Below are 18,412 nucleotides of genomic sequence, written 5' to 3' on the forward strand. Positions count from 1 at the left end.
AAATGTACAATTTCGGCAGAAAAAATCATCAGGACTTCACTCCCTCCCATCCAGGAGATCGCTAAAAAACGCTGCCTATCCAGGGCTCAGAAAATCAGAAATGACACCTCCCACCCGACCATGGACTGTTCTCACTGCTGGACTCTGGAAAGAGGTTCCGCAGCCTTCGAAGCAGAACAACCAGGTTCTGCAACAGCTTCTTCCCACAGGCCATAAGAAGGAAAAATAATAAGCCCTCAAATCCCCACACAGGACTACCTCACTGGACTGTGCAATATAATATAACAGTACACATGTGCAATATATTTGATACCTTTTATAGCAATTTTATACATAGTGTCCTTTTTATACCTATTTATGTCTGCACCTTATTCTTATGTAAATACTTGCTGCTGTTTTTTTTATTCTGCACTATTTCGAGCAAACTGCGACAAAATGTTGTTCTTATCTGCACTGTAAAGTACAATTTGAATGACAATAAAGAGTCTAAAGTCTACAATCACTATTTTGATTTCATAATTGAAGATTATCCATTTAACCTTGGCAAAATTGTTGTATTGTCTCTGCCAGTTTCAGACAGTGTAGGACTCGTTGTTTTTCCCACTGAAGCTCCTCCTGGCTCACTTGACCTGTTAGCTTGGCAGAGAAGTAGGTTAAATCCTGCATGAAGAGGCCCACAGCCCCTCTGGGTGTGGGAGGGATCTGAGTAAGAGTGCAGGTGTCGAATTGAAAATTGATGTGCTTGGCCCTTTGCAGGTTTGGTCCCCGTTCCTCAATCCATGTCAAAGGTCTGTAAGGACAGAGATATTAATTCAGGTTTATTATATTTTAAAACTGTCCTCGCAAAGTCACTTGTGTGTGGTCCCTTAACTATCATGGGCGCAGGTGTACAAAAGCAATCTGAGAAGACTAAAGCTATCAAATAGAATGAAATCTAGAAATTGGGTTGTTCAAAAGAAAAAATGAATGATGATCAGATAATCCAATCCTGTCTTTCTTGATGTTGTTTCAAACTTTTGAGTCGCATTGGGATAATGTTGATCCAAAACCCAAGATTACACTGATCCCAACGGAGAGCTGGATTCTGGATTACAGGAACAACTCTTAGAAAATGTTTAAATTGGTCAAACCATTTTTATAATGATGTATTTACTTTTTAATATTTGTATACTGTGTCCTTGCTAAAGCCACAAATTAAATAATGTAGTGATAGGGTTGTAAAAAACAGGCAGAAAGTAAGATTGATTATCTTATTCTGGATAGAAAAAAGTGGATTTCAAAATCTGTATCATTCTTATCCTGATTAAACTTTTTGAACAAGTCTCTGCCCTCCCTATTTCACCTTCCCCCCACCAGCATTCAAGAACAAAATGAAGGGACAGACAGAACGTTACAAGGTCAGATATTAAGGTTGAACCAACATCTTAAGTGGATTCTGTTTTTTTTTTGTCAATAGGTATAGCCACACTGGAAGAAATGCATGCTGATACTTTCTCACCTGTTGTCAACAGTAAGAAGCGTAGCAGTCATTTTACTGTAGTTTCTATCAGAATGGTGGTCCATGGTGGCTGCGGTAACTGACAGCTCACCAAACCACTCAACCAAACAGGTGAGGCGAGCAATGCCAGAGAATGATGGGAAACCAGCTCCAGGTTTCAGAGGTCCACCTTGTGTAAAATGCAATATACAAACATAATGACTCCATTTCTATGGGCATGTAGCCTTCTAACCCCAAAATACCATTTTAATATGACAGTTAAAGTATTCAATGCAATGAACAAGACCTAACCCTAACCCTTAATAATCCGTGAACACCATCGAGCCAGATTCTATGGAAGCCCATTTTCTAAACCTAACCCAAAAGAATAAAAATGAAAACTTGGCTTTGTTGAGATTTTTTTGTGCCCATATTAAATCATAATTATGAGATAAAAAGTCAAAATAATAATTATGACTTTTTATCTCATAATTATGATTTAATATGGGCAAAAAAAAAAATCTCAACAAAGCCAAGTTTTCATTTTTATTTTTTACTAACTGGCGGAAATGGGCTTCCATAATATTCTAAAACTTAACTATGATATATTTTCACGGTAAATGGAAATATAAAAGTCACACTCCTGATTACTCACCAGTAAAATGAAGGGTTCCTTCTTGCAGGACTTTACCCTCTACTTCTCTCTTAAGAGCTTTGTAGTCTTCTGATAGCAGCTCGATGTGTTCCTCATGGAGAATCACTCCTATTATTGAAAAAAAAAACTTTAAATAAAACTCATGAATACCAACATACAGTTGACCAAGGGTCTTGTGCAGAGAAATAACACAACAAATAAGAAATACACATGTTGGCTCCATGTCTCCCTTACACATTAAGCTCTATAAACTTCTTTAGTTCATTTGTCTTACTTGAGATTGCAAGTGTGACTCATGCATCTGATGATGTGTTGATGATGAAACAATACTTTGTACAGCCCTAAGGGAAACAAACTGATGAACCATTGCTTAGATGATGTATTATTTCAGAAATAATGTGAATGGTCTATTACAAGCATTTCTCTGACCTGCACATACAACAGTAGAACTGAAACGACCGTTGTGGCTCAGTGGTAGAGTCGACCATCTCACAACAAGAAGGTCAGGGGTTCAATCTAAGCTCCTGATGACCTGTGTTAAAGTGTCCTTGGGCAATGACTTAACACCAATATGCTCCCACTGCTGCGTCTCTGGTGTGTGAATGTATATGATGGGATTAATATTGATGGTCACTTTACACAGCAGCCTCTACCATCAGGGTGTGAATGTGACATGCAAAGTAAAAGTGCTTTGAGTAGTCAGAAGACTGGAGAAGTGACTGTCAACCATTTACATAAGTACTTAATAAATGTCACATCACCCTTTTTCTCGGCAAAATCCCACAGCTCCTCAGCAGCCTTATAGTCCAAGGTCATGGGATACTCAACACAGACGTGTTTACCTGCCTGCAGGAAAGCTCTAAAAAATACAAGAGAGTCCAGAGTTGGTCAAAGAATTTTAATAACACTATGTGAATGAATTCTGGATTCCATTCCCAAAAATTGCTTCTCTTACAGGCCAGTTTGAGTTGAACTCCTCTTGCAGATTCAAAGATAATCTCCTATATTTAAATGATATACTTTATGTTATAATTTTATAAAGGACCAAACCGCTTGTGAGTATTTTGACAAACTTTCTGACACTGTCTATTCTTGTATATTTTATTTTGAGTGGACTCTGTTATCCTAAATCAAAAAGGTTATCTATCCAAATGACAAACCACAGAGTTAAGTTATCAACAAAAAGTTATCAACAAAAAGACCTTCTAACCAGGTGATCCTCTTGAGAAGGAGGCTGACTCCAAAGAAGTTGAAAGGGAGTGAAATAACCAAGGCAAAAATGATCGATAAGAATAAAATAGAAATGCAATTAAGCGATGGCAACATTAGAGCAGCCTTGCTAGGCCTCCATTAACCATTATACAAGTAAGGCCCAAGCAATGTATTTGCATTATGATGTGGATGATGCTGACTTGTAAAGCACATATAATTCCGTCGCTCTAGTTTCAAGGGGCTGGTTTCTATGAAAAAAAAAATATCTTCACAGGCTTCTGGGGAATCCCTTTCAGATGTTTGCTGATTCTTGACAATTACCTGAAGATTAATGCATGAAAGATTTTAAGAGAATTTGAAAGGATGAGGTTGTCTCCTTAGAGTAAAAAAATGTAGACCCCTTGAAGTTTCCCTTTCAAGCTATGAAAGGTGTGGTGGAAATATCCATCACTTGGAGAAAACTAAATCTCTTGAGATTTTTATTTTCTGACTTCTCTTAGCCTTTAAAGTGAATCTGCACGTTTAAATTGAGCAGCTTTTTTCAAATTTCCTGATCAGATGTTGTTGTTGTTTTGAAACGATGTAACATAGAGAAAACAGCAGGTTTTATTAATTAATGTCAAATGTCCTAGTTACAGCTGCAGGTCTTGTAAAGAGGGTAGCAGGTCTTGTAAAGGGGGTACCTACAGCTGCAGGTTTTGTAAAGGGTGTAGCTATAGCTGCAGGTCTTGTAAAGAGGATAGCAGGTGTTGTAAAGGGAGTACCTACAGCTGCAGGTCTTGTAAAGGGGGTACCTACAGCTGCAGGTCTTGTAAAGGGGGTAGCTACAGCTGCAGGTCTTGTAAAGAGGATGGCTACAGCTGCAGGTCTTGTAAAGGGGGTAGCTATAGCTGCAGGTCTTGTAAAGGGGGTAGCTACAGCTGCAGGTCTTGTAAAGAGGGTAGCAGGTCTTGTAAAGGGGGTACCTACAGCTGCAGGTTTTGTAAAGGGTGTAGCTATAGCTGCAGGTCTTGTAAAGAGGATTGAAGGGTCTTGTAAAGGGAGTACCTACAGCTGCAGGTCTTGTAAAGGGGGTACCTACAGCTGCAGGTCTTGTAAAGGGGGTAGCTACAGCTGTAGGTCTTGTAAAGGGGGTAGCTACAGCTGCAGGTCTTGTAAAGGGGGTGGCTACAGCTGAAGGTCTTGTAAAGAGGGTGGCTACAGCTGCAGGTCTTGTAAAGGGGGTAGCTATAACTGCAGGTCTTGTAAAGAGGGTAGCAGGTCTTGAAAGGGGGTAGCTATAGCTGCAGGTCTTGTAAAGGGGGTAGCAGGTCTTGTAAAGGGGGTAGCTACAGCTGCAGGTCTTGTAAAGGGGGTAGTTACAGCTGCAGGTCTTGTAAAGGGGGTAGCTCCAGCTGCAGGTCTTGTAAAGGGGGTAGTTACAGCTGCAGGTCTTGTAAAGGGGGTAGCTACAGCTGCAGGTCTTGTAAAGGGGGTAGTTACAGCTGCAGGTCTTGTAAAGGGGGTAGCTCCAGCTGCAGGTCTTGTAAATGGGGTAGCTCCAGCTGCAGGTCTTGTAAAGGGGGTAGCTACACCTGCAGGTCTTGTAAAGGGGATAGTTACAGCTGCAGGTCTTGTAAATGGGGTAGCTACAGCTGCAGGTCTTGTAAAGAGGGTGGCTACAGCTGCAGGTCTTGTAAAGGGGGTAGCTACAGCTGCAGGTCTTGTAAAGGGGGTAGCTATAGCTGCAGGTCTTGTAAAGAGGGTAGCAGGTCTTGTAAAGGGGGTAGCTACAGCTGCAGGTCTTGTAAAGGGGGTACCTACAGCTGCAGGTCTTGTAAAGGGGGTAGCTACAGCTGCAGGTCTTGTAAAGGGGGTACCTACAGCTGCAGGTCTTATAAAGGGGGTAGCTACAGCTGCTGGTCTTGTAAAGGGGGTACCTACAGCTGCAGGTTTTGTAAAGGGGGTAGTTACAGCTGCAGGTCTTGTAAAGGGGGTAGTTACAGCTGCAGGTCTTATAAGGGGGTAGCTACAGCTGCAGGTCTTATAAGGGGGTAGCTACAGCTGCAGGTCTTATAAAGGGGGTAGCTCCAGCTGCAGGTCTTGTAAAGGGGGTAGCTCCAGCTGCAGGTCTTATAAGGGGGTAGCTCCAGCTGCAGGTCTTATAAAGGGGGTAGCTCCAGCTGCAGGTCTTGTAAAGGGGGTAGCTATAACTGCAGGTCTTGTAAAGAGGGTAGCAGGTCTTGAAAGGGGGTAGCTATAGCTGCAGGTCTTGTAAATGGGGTAGCTACAGCTGCAGGTCTTGTAAAGAGGGTGGCTACAGCTGCAGGTCTTGTAAAGGGGGTAGCTACAGCTGCAGGTCTTGTAAAGGGGGTAGCTATAGCTGCAGGTCTTGTAAAGAGGGTAGCAGGTCTTGTAAAGGGGGTAGCTACAGCTGCAGGTCTTGTAAAGGGGGTACCTACAGCTGCAGGTCTTGTAAAGGGGGTAGCTACAGCTGCAGGTCTTGTAAAGGGGGTACCTACAGCTGCAGGTCTTATAAAGGGGGTAGCTACAGCTGCTGGTCTTGTAAAGGGGGTACCTACAGCTGCAGGTTTTGTAAAGGGGGTAGTTACAGCTGCAGGTCTTGTAAAGGGGGTAGTTACAGCTGCAGGTCTTATAAGGGGGTAGCTACAGCTGCAGGTCTTATAAGGGGGTAGCTACAGCTGCAGGTCTTATAAAGGGGGTAGCTCCAGCTGCAGGTCTTGTAAAGGGGGTAGCTCCAGCTGCAGGTCTTATAAGGGGGTAGCTCCAGCTGCAGGTCTTATAAAGGGGGTAGCTCCAGCTGCAGGTCTTGTAAAGGGGGTAGCTCCAGCTGCAGGTCTTATAAGGGGGGTAGCTCCAGCTGCAGGTCTTATAAAGGGGGTAGCTCCAGCTGCAGGTCTTGTAAAGGGGGTAGCTCCAGCTGCAGGTCTTATAAAGGGGGTAGCTCCAGCTGCAGGTCTTGTAAAGGGGGTAGTTACAGCTGCAGGTCTTGTAAAGGGGGTAGCTCCAGCTGCAGGTCTTGTAAATGGGGTAGCTCCAGCTGCAGGTCTTGTAAAGGGGGTAGCTACACCTGCAGGTCTTGTAAAGGGGATAGTTACAGCTGCAGGTCTTGTAAATGGGGTAGCTACAGCTGCAGGTCTTGTAAAGAGGGTGGCTACAGCTGCAGGTCTTGTAAAGGGGGTAGCTACAGCTGCAGGTCTTGTAAAGGGGGTAGCTATAGCTGCAGGTCTTGTAAAGAGGGTAGCAGGTCTTGTAAAGGGGGTAGCTACAGCTGCAGGTCTTGTAAAGGGGGTACCTACAGCTGCAGGTCTTGTAAAGGGGGTAGCTACAGCTGCAGGTCTTGTAAAGGGGGTACCTACAGCTGCAGGTCTTATAAAGGGGGTAGCTACAGCTGCTGGTCTTGTAAAGGGGGTACCTACAGCTGCAGGTTTTGTAAAGGGGGTAGTTACAGCTGCAGGTCTTGTAAAGGGGGTAGTTACAGCTGCAGGTCTTATAAGGGGGTAGCTACAGCTGCAGGTCTTATAAGGGGGTAGCTACAGCTGCAGGTCTTATAAAGGGGGTAGCTCCAGCTGCAGGTCTTGTAAAGGGGGTAGCTCCAGCTGCAGGTCTTATAAGGGGGTAGCTCCAGCTGCAGGTCTTATAAAGGGGGTAGCTCCAGCTGCAGGTCTTGTAAAGGGGGTAGCTATAACTGCAGGTCTTGTAAAGAGGGTAGCAGGTCTTGAAAGGGGGTAGCTATAGCTGCAGGTCTTGTAAATGGGGTAGCTACAGCTGCAGGTCTTGTAAAGAGGGTGGCTACAGCTGCAGGTCTTGTAAAGGGGGTAGCTACAGCTGCAGGTCTTGTAAAGGGGGTAGCTATAGCTGCAGGTCTTGTAAAGAGGGTAGCAGGTCTTGTAAAGGGGGTAGCTACAGCTGCAGGTCTTGTAAAGGGGGTACCTACAGCTGCAGGTCTTGTAAAGGGGGTAGCTACAGCTGCAGGTCTTGTAAAGGGGGTACCTACAGCTGCAGGTCTTATAAAGGGGGTAGCTACAGCTGCTGGTCTTGTAAAGGGGGTACCTACAGCTGCAGGTTTTGTAAAGGGGGTAGTTACAGCTGCAGGTCTTGTAAAGGGGGTAGTTACAGCTGCAGGTCTTATAAGGGGGTAGCTACAGCTGCAGGTCTTATAAGGGGGTAGCTACAGCTGCAGGTCTTATAAAGGGGGTAGCTCCAGCTGCAGGTCTTGTAAAGGGGGTAGCTCCAGCTGCAGGTCTTATAAGGGGGTAGCTCCAGCTGCAGGTCTTATAAAGGGGGTAGCTCCAGCTGCAGGTCTTGTAAAGGGGGTAGCTCCAGCTGCAGGTCTTATAAGGGGGGTAGCTACAGCTGCAGGTCTTATAAAGGGGGTAGCTCCAGCTGCAGGTCTTGTAAAGGGGGTAGCTCCAGCTGCAGGTCTTATAAAGGGGGTAGCTCCAGCTGCAGGTCTTGTAAAGGGGGTAGCTCCAGCTGCAGGTCTTATAAAGGGGGTAGCTCCAGCTGCAGGTCTTATAAAGGGGGTAGCTCCAGCTGCAGGTCTTGTAAAGGGGGTAGTTACAGCTGCAGGTCTTGTAAAGGAGGTGGCTACAGCTGAAGGTCTTGTAAAGAGGGTGGCTACAGCTGCAGGTCTTGTAAAGGGGGTAGCTATAACTGCAGGTCTTGTAAAGAGGGTAGCAGGTCTTGAAAGGGGGTAGCTATAGCTGCAGGTCTTGTAAAGAGGGTAGCAGGTCTTGTAAAGGGGGTAGCTACAGCTGCAGGTCTTGTAAAGGGGGTAGTTACAGCTGCAGGTCTTGTAAAGGGGGTAGCTCCAGCTGCAGGTCTTGTAAAGGGGGTAGTTACAGCTGCAGGTCTTGTAAAGGGGGTAGCTACAGCTGCAGGTCTTGTAAAGGGGGTAGTTACAGCTGCAGGTCTTGTAAATGGGGTATCTCCAGCTGCAGGTCTTGTAAAGGGGGTAGCTACAGCTGCAGGTCTTGTAAAGGGGATAGTTACAGCTGCAGGTCTTGTAAAGGGGGTAGCTACAGCTGCAGGTCTTGTAAAGGGGGTAGCTACAGCTGCAGGTCTTGTAAAGGGGGTAGCTATAGCTGCAGGTCTTGTAAAGAGGGTAGCAGGTCTTGTAAAGGGGGTAGCTACAGCTGCAGGTCTTGTAAAGGGGGTACCTACAGCTGCAGGTCTTGTAAAGGGGGTAGCTACAGCTGCAGGTCTTGTAAAGGGGGTACCTACAGCTGCAGGTCTTATAAAGGGGGTAGCTACAGCTGCTGGTCTTGTAAAGGGGGTACCTACAGCTGCAGGTTTTGTAAAGGGGGTAGTTACAGCTGCAGGTCTTGTAAAGGGGGTAGCTCCAGCTGCAGGTCTTGTAAAGGGGGTAGCTACAGCTGCAGGTCTTATAAGGGGGTAGCTACAGCTGCAGGTCTTATAAAGGGGGTAGCTCCAGCTGCAGGTCTTGTAAAGGGGGTAGCTCCAGCTGCAGGTCTTATAAGGGGGGTAGCTCCAGCTGCAGGTCTTATAAAGGGGGTAGCTCCAGCTGCAGGTCTTGTAAAGGGGGTAGCTCCAGCTGCAGGTCTTATAAAGGAGGTAGCTCCAGCTGAAGGTCTTGTAAAGGGGGTAGCTCCAGCTGCAGGTCTTATAAAGGGGGTAGCTCCAGCTGCAGGTCTTGTAAAGGGGGTAGCTCCAGCTGCAGGTCTTGTAAAGGGGGTAGCTCCAGCTGCAGGTCTTATAAAGGGGGTAGCTCCAGCTGCAGGTCTTGTAAAGGGTCATTCAGTCTGTAACAGAATCTTACATAATTTTTGATCATTTTTTTGAAGTCTCATCACTTTTGATTTCTTTGATTCTTTGATGGTCTGAAGGACAGGACTAGCCTTTATATTATTGTTATAAAGAATGGGAGCCCAGCAGATAGAATAGCGTTTCCTGTGGGAAAAGCAGGTCGTCTAAACCACTAATAATAGAATGGGCTGTTCTCTCCACAGTAGACACCTGGTATAAAAAACGGAATTGGATTATCTTATTTGATTCTTTGTTCTTGTGTTTAACCACGTAGAGGTTTATTTTTGTGATCCTTACAGCTGTAGAATGTGCTCAGAAATAATAAAATGTAAAGTGCAAAGTATCCTACAGTACCTCATTTATCTATTTATTTATTACTGTTTTAAACTTTAACTGTGTTTTTTTTGTAATCTTTGCACAGCCCTTTAAAGGTCATTCCACATGGGGCCACATGAGGGTGCCAGTGTGCACCTCAGTCCATGTACTGATGTATTTATGGTCTCTGACATACTCCTGTCTTCTGTTTACTTGTAAATGTATGGATGTTCTGGGTACGCTGTAAAAACTGAAATTACCTGATGTTCTCTTCATGCAACACATTCTCAGTGCAGATGAAAGCCACATGAATGTCCTCTCTGCTCAAAGCCTTTTGAATTGGGATCTGACATATCCCCTGCTGAGGGTCCAGGCTTCTCCTGTTTACAAAAACATCAGTCAGGTAAACCATGTTTAACATTTACTTCTTTTAAAATAATGTATTTTTAAAAAGCCATTTTGCAGGCGGTGTACTGTCTAATACAAAAAAACACTCTAAAGCTCTACTGTATATTCAACATTTATTCCTTCAACCAAAGGGGCGTGTAGTGGCAATCTAACAACAACAAGTGCCACTGGAGGGAATTCAAAGTAATTTCCAACTGATGGTAAGGTCAAAGAGTAAGGTCTTTTACCTGCTTTTTGTAAAGTGTCTCCAGATAACACCTGTTGTGAGTTGCCGCTATACAAATAAGGATTGATTGATTGATGGTGGGTAAAAAGGCAGGAACCTGCCTTGGATAAATTAAATGCATTCTTCCTTACTGAATAAATACAGACATGACATGTCCTGTATTTTCATGCACATCCAGCTCTAATGCATAAACCATTTATCAACCTCTTTCCATGATATGTACGACGGAGGATTAGGGCCATGTTAAAAACATCAAGATTAAACTCGTAAAGATAGAAGTCTTAAAACAAATGTTAGAACCTGTATTTCGTTAACCCAATATGCTAAAAAGAAAAAAATAGATTTGACACTGATGGTGGTTGACGCAGAGAAAGCCTTTGGCCGTTTGGAGTGGGCGCCTACCTCTTTAAAGTATTAGAAATGTAGGAATTTCCAGAAGAAATTATTACAATAATAATAAAGATAAAATACTTAGGTTGCATTGTAAGTTCTGACAAAAAAACATAAATCAAGGACAACTTATTGTCCTTGGTAAAAGAACTAAGAAGTAGCATCAAAAAGTGGATGGATCTACCAATTAACTTAATTGGAAGGATACATTTATTCAAAGTGATATGGTTACCTTCATTTCTATTTACTTTCCAAACCATACCTGTAATTCCTCCAAAACTATTTTTTACACGAACCAATGCTTTAATTTCCTCCATCTGGTCAAAGAAAGCCCACCGGCTGAGCAGAACTCTTCTTTATAACGACAGAACAGAGGGAGGGCTCAAGTTACCAAATCTAGAACTGTATTACTACGCCTCACAGATGCTTTACATCGACCGCATAATAAATCATATAAAAGAAGACCCTTGGATAAATATCGAAAGCAAACAATTAACTCCCCACAACCTTTTCACTTCTTTGTTTACTAAACACAATATAAAAGTATCCAACTGTGTCATAAACACTACATTCAAATCATGGAAGAAAATAAAAGACATATTAGTAGTGCAATGTAGGATACCTCAGAACACACAGATCTGGGATAACCCATCAATAAAAATCCAAGATAGGGAACTCAACTGAGACAGTTGGAGTAAAAGTGGAATTAATTATCTCTCAGACATAATTAAGAATAATAGTCTTCAGTCATTTATAGAACTCCAGAACACATTTAGGTTAGAAAATAAAGAACTTTTTAAGTATTTACAGCTTAGAAACTGGATTACAGAACATTTTGATTTAGAATATGATTCAGTGTACAACATGCTGCTTAAGGAACAATCTAAACTTTACTCAATGCAAATGTTGTACGATAAATGGAATAAAGACCTTCATTTCAAAGATGCCGCCACAAAGTGGAAGAAATGTCTATACTTCACACAGCATTACTACAAATGAAAACCTGCGATTAATACAATATCTGATGACAAGAATATATTACACCCGAGATCAAATCCACAAGTTTTATCCTAACTCCTCTGATCAGTGTGTGAAGTGTGGATCTCCTGACTCCCTTATGCACTCATTTTGGTCTTGTACTAAAGTGAACCAAGTGTGGAGTGAGATTCAAGAATGGATGTCTGTTATATGTTAAACAAAAAGTGTGTATTTTCCAGAATGCCGAAGAAATACATTATCCTTTGGGATGGCAGATTCTGTTCTCTGCCCTCATTTATAAAAAGCTGATTTTAAAACACTGGAAGAACAAAGAGGCCCCTTCTCTTCATATTAGGAAAGAATTGATGAGATATTATTTGACTATAGAAAAGGCTTTATCTGAAGATTACAACAAGGTTAAACAATTCAATGTCGTATGGAAATGTATCAAAGAAGCATTCTAAAATCTATGAAACAATCTGTGACATGGCTGGCAGGAGAACACAGGACAAGGACACGTGTGTGTGTGTGTGTGTGTGTGTGTGTGTGTGTGTGTGTGTGTGCGTGCGTATGTGCGCGCGTATGTGTGTGTGTGTGTATTAAGATTTGTGTGACATGAATGAATGGGACATTAATGTACATGTTTCTATATTTATTTAATTATATACAGTACTGTGCAAAGGTTTTAGGCAGGTATGAAAAAATGCTGTAAACTAAGAATGCTTTCAAAAATGGAAGTGTTCATAGTTTATTTTCATCAATTAACAAAATGCAGTGAATGAACAGGAGATAAATCTAAATCAAATCAATATTTGGTGTGACCACCCTTTGCCTTCAAGACAGCATCAATTCTTCTAGGTACACTTGCACACAGTTTTTGAAGGAACTCAGCTGGTAGGTTGTTCCAAACATCTTGGAGAACTAACCACAGATCTTCTGTGGATGTAGGCTTCCTCAAATCCTTCTGTCTCTTCATGTAATCCCAGACACACTCGCTGATGTTGAGATCAGGGCTCTGTGGGGGCCATGCCATCACTTCCAGGACTTCTTGTTCTTCTTTACGCTGAAGATAGTTCTTAATGACCTTGGCTGTATGTTTGGGGTCGTTGTCCAGCTGCAGAATAAATTTTGGGCCAATTATACGCCTCCCTGACGGTATTGCATGATGGATAAGTATCTGCCTGTATTTCTCAGCATTGAGGATACCATTAATCCTGACCAAATCTCCAACTCCATTTGCAGAAATGCAGCCCCAAACTTGCAAGGAACCTCCACCATGCTTCACTGTTGCCTGCAGACACTCATTATTTTGACTCATCAGTCCAGAGCACAGTTCCTATGTTTTCGTGCATAGTAGAGTTGCTTGGCCTTGTTTCCATGTCGGAGGTATGGCTTTTTGGCTGTAACTCTTCCATGAAGACCACTTCTGGCCAGACTTCTCCGGACAGTAGATGGGTGTACCTGGGTCCCACTGGTTTCTGCCAGTTCAGAGCTGATGGCACTGCTGGACATCTTCAGATTTCAAAGGGAAATAAGCTTGATGTGTTTTTCATCTGCTGCACTAAGTTTCCTTGGCCGACCACTGCGTCTACGATCCTCAACGTTGCCCGTTTCTTTGTGCATTTTCAAAAGAGCTTGAACAGCACATCTTGAAACACCAGTCTGCTTTGAAATATTTGTCTGGGAGAGACCTTGCTGATGCAGTATAACTATCTTGTGTCTTGTTGCTGTGCTCAGTCATGCCACAGTGTATGACCTGTGACATGAAACTGTCTTCCACAACCTCACCTTGGAAGCAGAGTTTGGCTGTTCCTCACCCAGTTTTAATTTGTACACAGCTGTTTCTGTTTCTGTTTCAGTTAATGACTGTGTTTCAACCTACATGTGACATTGATGAACATTAGCACCTGTTTGGTATAATTGGTTGATCTTACACCTGACTACAATCCTACAAAATCCCTGACTTTTTGCAAGTGTACCTATAAGAATTGATGCTGGTTTGAAGGCAAAGGGTAGTAACACCAAATATTGATGTGATTTAGATTTTTCTTTTGTTCGCTCACTTTGCATTTTGTAAATTGATAAAAATAAACAATCATTATTTATATTTTTGAAAGCATTCTTAGTTTACAGCATTTTTTCACACCTGCCTAAAACTTTTGCACAGTACTGTATAGATATATATATATATATATATATTGTTTTATTTCATGTTTTCTATGTTGGGTGTTGGGATATAAATGTAAATACCTCATGGGATCCTGATTAAACTTGTTAATTAACGAGTTCGAGACCAGCCTGCGCCAAAATGATGAAAGTAGAACTCTTAAAGTCTTTAAAGAATAAAAGAATAAAGTGGTTATTTTAGTCTATATCAGAAGAGCAGCAGCATCCTGTTCTCAAATGACAAACATGGAGGTTTCACTAATAAGGAAATAGTCTACTTCCTTGTGTAGTTGGTAAAATCAGTTCAAGAGAAGTTTTCACTTCAACTTGTAAGACCTTGTTTATCTGTAAAATGATGAACAGGACACAAACTGTCTCTGCACATGAGACACTTTAACCAGGCAGACCGATAACAGACACAAATAGTTGTGTTGTTTACTTATGCAGATATGAAACTACACATGCTTTTGGCACATCATCATCTTCACATTGTCATAAAATATCAGGACCCTGAAAAGATTCTGCAGCAGAGAAATCTTTCCTTTTCCTCATACCATGTATGAGAGGACAGGTCTGTTAATCTACGCCTATGTTGTCATGGATACTACTGAGAGAATGGGCCCAGTCCTTAAGGACTAAGCATGAGCACACACACAGCACTCTCCACAGACCAATGTGGAATATATGCCTCCAAGAACACCTTTCAATATGGCCTTAGTGATTTGATCTCAATGCTTCCTGGGTACGTTTACATTTGTACTTAAGGCTTTTGTCATCAGATAACTAAAGCCACATGTTGATAGCAGGTGTGAATATGACCTCAGAGGGACTCTAATCTAACCTTCCTCTAGCTGGGCAGCTGTGTGTTACCTGGATATGAATCCTCTGATAGTGAGTTTCTCTGCAGGACTGCCAGGCAGGGGGGCCAAGATGTCTCTAATCCTCACCCATCCAGCTGTGCCAATACCGACTACCACTGCTCCAAACATGTTCACTGAAAGACAAAGGATTTGTGTAGTAGATCCGTAATAGGAATCAAATCTTATTTATTACATGACAAATCACTTTTTCATATTCCAACCAGGGCCGTAGCAGGATTATTATGAGTCATCCTATTTCTCCCTTACCACATGAGCATGGAAAATGTCTCACTTTAAAAGAGATGGTATATTAGAAATAGCATTGGATCTGTTAAAAGCTTTTATAGCTCACCTTTATGTTTCTACATTTTTCTAGGAAATACATTGTCATAATCTTGTCATTTTTTTTCAACTCGTCTTGATGAGGTATCACAAAGTTAAGGTTTTAAAAATATTTGGCATTGAAAAAACGTATGTTCATCTTTTAATTCTTAAATTCAGAGATTCATACAAGCTATACATAGTAGCAGGTCTCAAGGTTATGACCTTAAAGCCCACCACTGGTTTGTCTATCGTTTGGAAAGTGGATGCTTGATTGAAAAGAGGAAATAAAACAATCTGATATGACGTTTCAAAATTAAAGCAGTAATATTTGCAGCTAAATTTGGATTACATTTCAGACTAAACTGCCTGTTTGCACAGTCTAATTTGAGTTCAGCTTTGTAGCATTTAAACCATAGACAACTGTTATTGTGTTTTGCATCAGTGTGTGCATGTGTAGCCTGAGGCTACAAGCAGACTGCACATCCAAGCTTTACACAAATCAATCTGAATTGATTTGTGCATTGTATTTTACGAGTTAGGAAAGTTGACATTTGCTTGTGAATAGCGATGAGACAGTTTCACTCCCATAGTGATCAGTAGTGATGTTACGTTTGACACCGAGGCTTTGAAGCATGTGTCGAGTAGGAGGGGCATTTCTAGCCGAGGACCCGTATCGAGGCTTGTGTCAACCGAACCCGAGCCTCTATGTCGACGTGGCGCCGCCATAACCATTATGCTACAAAGCTTTCATGTATTGCCACGCTGAATCGCTTGAATTAGTTGTTATTATTTCTGTCACTGTCATCATTTTCTGTATTTATTATCAATGGCTTATTATTTTGATTTGAAGGTGAAGTGCTTGGTGTGCTTTAAGGAGCTTGCCTATAGCAACAACACCTCATCAATGCTAAGGCATTATCGAGCTGTCCATGAGAATGTACAGCCTGATAATAGGCCAGGAACCAGGCAAGGTTTGTATTTTTTCCCCTGTAATTTGCTTTGCTTCATCACAATCATACCGAAATACACGTTGACTAAAATACATTAACATTTTCGTTTTGTCCTAGGTTCCAGAAAGCAGGTGTTGGATGATGGTTTGGTCAACATGGTCATTAAGGACACTCACATGTGTGTGTGTGTGGCAGATGACAACATAACTATTTAAATTGGACAATTATACACTTCTTCAGGCTTTAAAGGCCATGGTGGCTGCTAAGTACGAGGAGACCAAGGAGAAGGCCAAGGCCCAGGTGCAGAAGGTGGTGGCTGTCAGTCTCATGTCTGACATGTGGACTTCCATCAATATGGACGCCTACCTTGCCGTGACGTGTCATTTCATCAATGAGAATGACAAGCTTGCCACTGTGCTGTTGGGAGTGGGGAAATTTCCCAATAGCCACACTGCAGAGAACATAGCTCAGGTGAAAACCAACCTCATGGAGGAGTGGGGCATTAAGCATAAAGTCAGATGCCTTGTAACTGATGATGCAGCAAACATGATTGCTACAGGCAAAATCCTACAAGTGAGGCATGCTATATGTATTGCACACTCCCTAAATTTGATTGTAAGAAAGGCTTTTGATCAGACCCCTGGCCTTAATGAATTGCGCACCAAATCCAGGAAGATGGTGACATACTTCAGGACAAGCACCACTGCAAAAGAGAGGCTGACCCAGGTGCAGGAGCAGATGGGAAGACCATTACTTAAAATGATACAGGAGGTGGACACTCGCTGGACCAGCACCTTCAGCATGTTTGAGCGTCTGTATGGTCAGAGAGAGCCAGTGGGGGCAGCTCTGGCCTCTCTAAATACAGACCTCACCCCGCCTCATGCACAGGAATATGAGGCCATTAGAGAGTGCCTGCTTGTGCTGTCCCCATTTCAACAGGCCACAGTGGAACTCTCTGAGGAGAAAAGAGTGTCTGCCTCTAAGGTTATACCAATTCTGAAAATGCTGCAACATGCAGTAAACTGTGAAGCACTGAACATGAAAAATGACATGGCTGTCCGACTGGCTGAAAACCTGGTCAGACGTGTTAGGGAAATCTTGGTTAATGTGGAGTCCATGAGCATAATGACAATGGCAACCATGCTGGACCCAAGGTTCAAAAGTCTTGGGTTCCTCAGCCAGTCAAAGGCCAGTGAGGCAGTTAGGCGACTGAAAGCGGAGTGTGCCAGCATTATTAAAACCCCAGATGTTCCTCCATTGCCATCAGACACACCAGCACAACCGTCAACCTCAACTGGGTCTGCAACAACCTCTGGTATTTTTTTATGTTTACTGCTCAGTTTGTGAATTGTTGTTGACATATAAGTCCTGGTATATTCGTATCATGTGAAGTATAATTACTGGCAATAATGTATTGTTCTACATTTATTAGGTGGAAACCTGTGGTGCCTGCTGGACAACAGTGTGGACCAGAGCAGAAGAAGCTGCAATGCCACCGCTGATGCTACAAGTGAGGTCCAGCGCTACCTCAATGAAACAAACCTCCCAAGATCAGATGACGTACTGCTTTATTGGAAAAGACAAAAGTCTGTCTACCCCCACCTCTACCAGCTGGCACTACAATTCTTGTGCACACCAGCCTCCTCTGTACCATGTGAAAGGGTGTTCTCCAAGGCTGGGGAAATTGTTTCCAAAAAACGGAATCGACTGAGCCCAAACTGTAAAACAACTTTTATATTTAAATAAAAATCAATAAAAAATCTTCCCTTTTCTTCCCAGTCACAAAAGCACCTTCAATTTCACTGCTCTCACTGAAGCACATTCACTTTCACTGCCCAGTTACACAAGCACTCTGTTCCCAGTAAGCCTACAGAAGCACTTTTACTGCCCAATCAAACCCCATAATGTTGTCCCTCTTTCTTTCAATCTTCCTTTTTTCCTGGACTTGTAGTTAACATAAGTCCTCAAACTTGTTGAACAATAGATTTATATATATTGTTGTTTCATAGGCTATATCTTGATAGGAAATCATAAAAAAAGATCACCGAATGATAATATGATTATATTAACTAAGGTATGTTATAAAGTAATATCACGTGAATCCTTATTGGTTACCGCAGTAGTACAATTTGCTATAACATGTCAGTAATGCAATGGCATGTGATGTGATCAATAATAATTTGGCTGCTCTAAATTGTTTTGACCAGTAGGTGTCACTAGTGTACACTGTGTTAAATGAGGCCTCGAGTGATGAATCTATTTGCGATACAATTGGCTGGAAAGCCTCATTGCTTCACAAAGCCTCATTTCGCCATCAATAGTGATCAGCACGTGCAGCGGGACAAAGCTCGTGAATTGTTAGCTGAAGAATCATTTGTTAATTATTATCAATTACTTGTAATATTTAGCTGTATTGTCGTTTAAAATAAAATAATAGCTGTTATGTTCTCACCGCTGTGTACCTAGAAGTCTTCTTCTTCTTCTTCTTCTTCTTCTTCTTCTTCTTTTCTGGGATCTTTTGGCGGATCGCAAACAGCTTAAAGGTGCATACCGCCACCTACTGTACAGGAGTGTGTAACATCACGTGACTTCCCTTCTCTAGAATTTAAATTTGTGTAATGTAAGAATAAAAAAGAATCCTCTCATATTCCATCCACGCCCTGTAGCTCTGATTTTCTCTTT

At 42.4% G+C, this 18,412-nt stretch overlaps 1 protein-coding gene across 1 annotated transcript in view; it reads right to left on the reverse strand.

Annotated features, from left to right (window-relative positions):
* blvra (biliverdin reductase A) overlaps positions 1–18,207 on the reverse strand; it is a 21,234-nt gene extending 3,027 nt beyond the window's left edge. The window contains exons 1-7 of the mRNA XM_061043758.1: positions 18,183–18,207; positions 14,467–14,590; positions 9,689–9,808; positions 2,894–2,991; positions 2,133–2,240; positions 1,499–1,667; positions 540–790 (exon numbers count right to left, since the gene is read on the reverse strand). Of these exons, the coding sequence (XP_060899741.1) occupies positions 540–790; positions 1,499–1,667; positions 2,133–2,240; positions 2,894–2,991; positions 9,689–9,808; positions 14,467–14,585 (865 nt within the window). The 5' untranslated portion in view covers positions 14,586–14,590; positions 18,183–18,207. The remainder of the gene's footprint in view (positions 1–539; positions 791–1,498; positions 1,668–2,132; positions 2,241–2,893; positions 2,992–9,688; positions 9,809–14,466; positions 14,591–18,182) is intronic.
* Positions 18,208–18,412: the final 205 nt, after the last annotated feature.

This window comes from Labrus mixtus, chromosome 8, assembly GCF_963584025.1.
Source record: "Labrus mixtus chromosome 8, fLabMix1.1, whole genome shotgun sequence".
Lineage (NCBI taxonomy): Eukaryota > Metazoa > Chordata > Actinopteri > Labriformes > Labridae > Labrus > Labrus mixtus.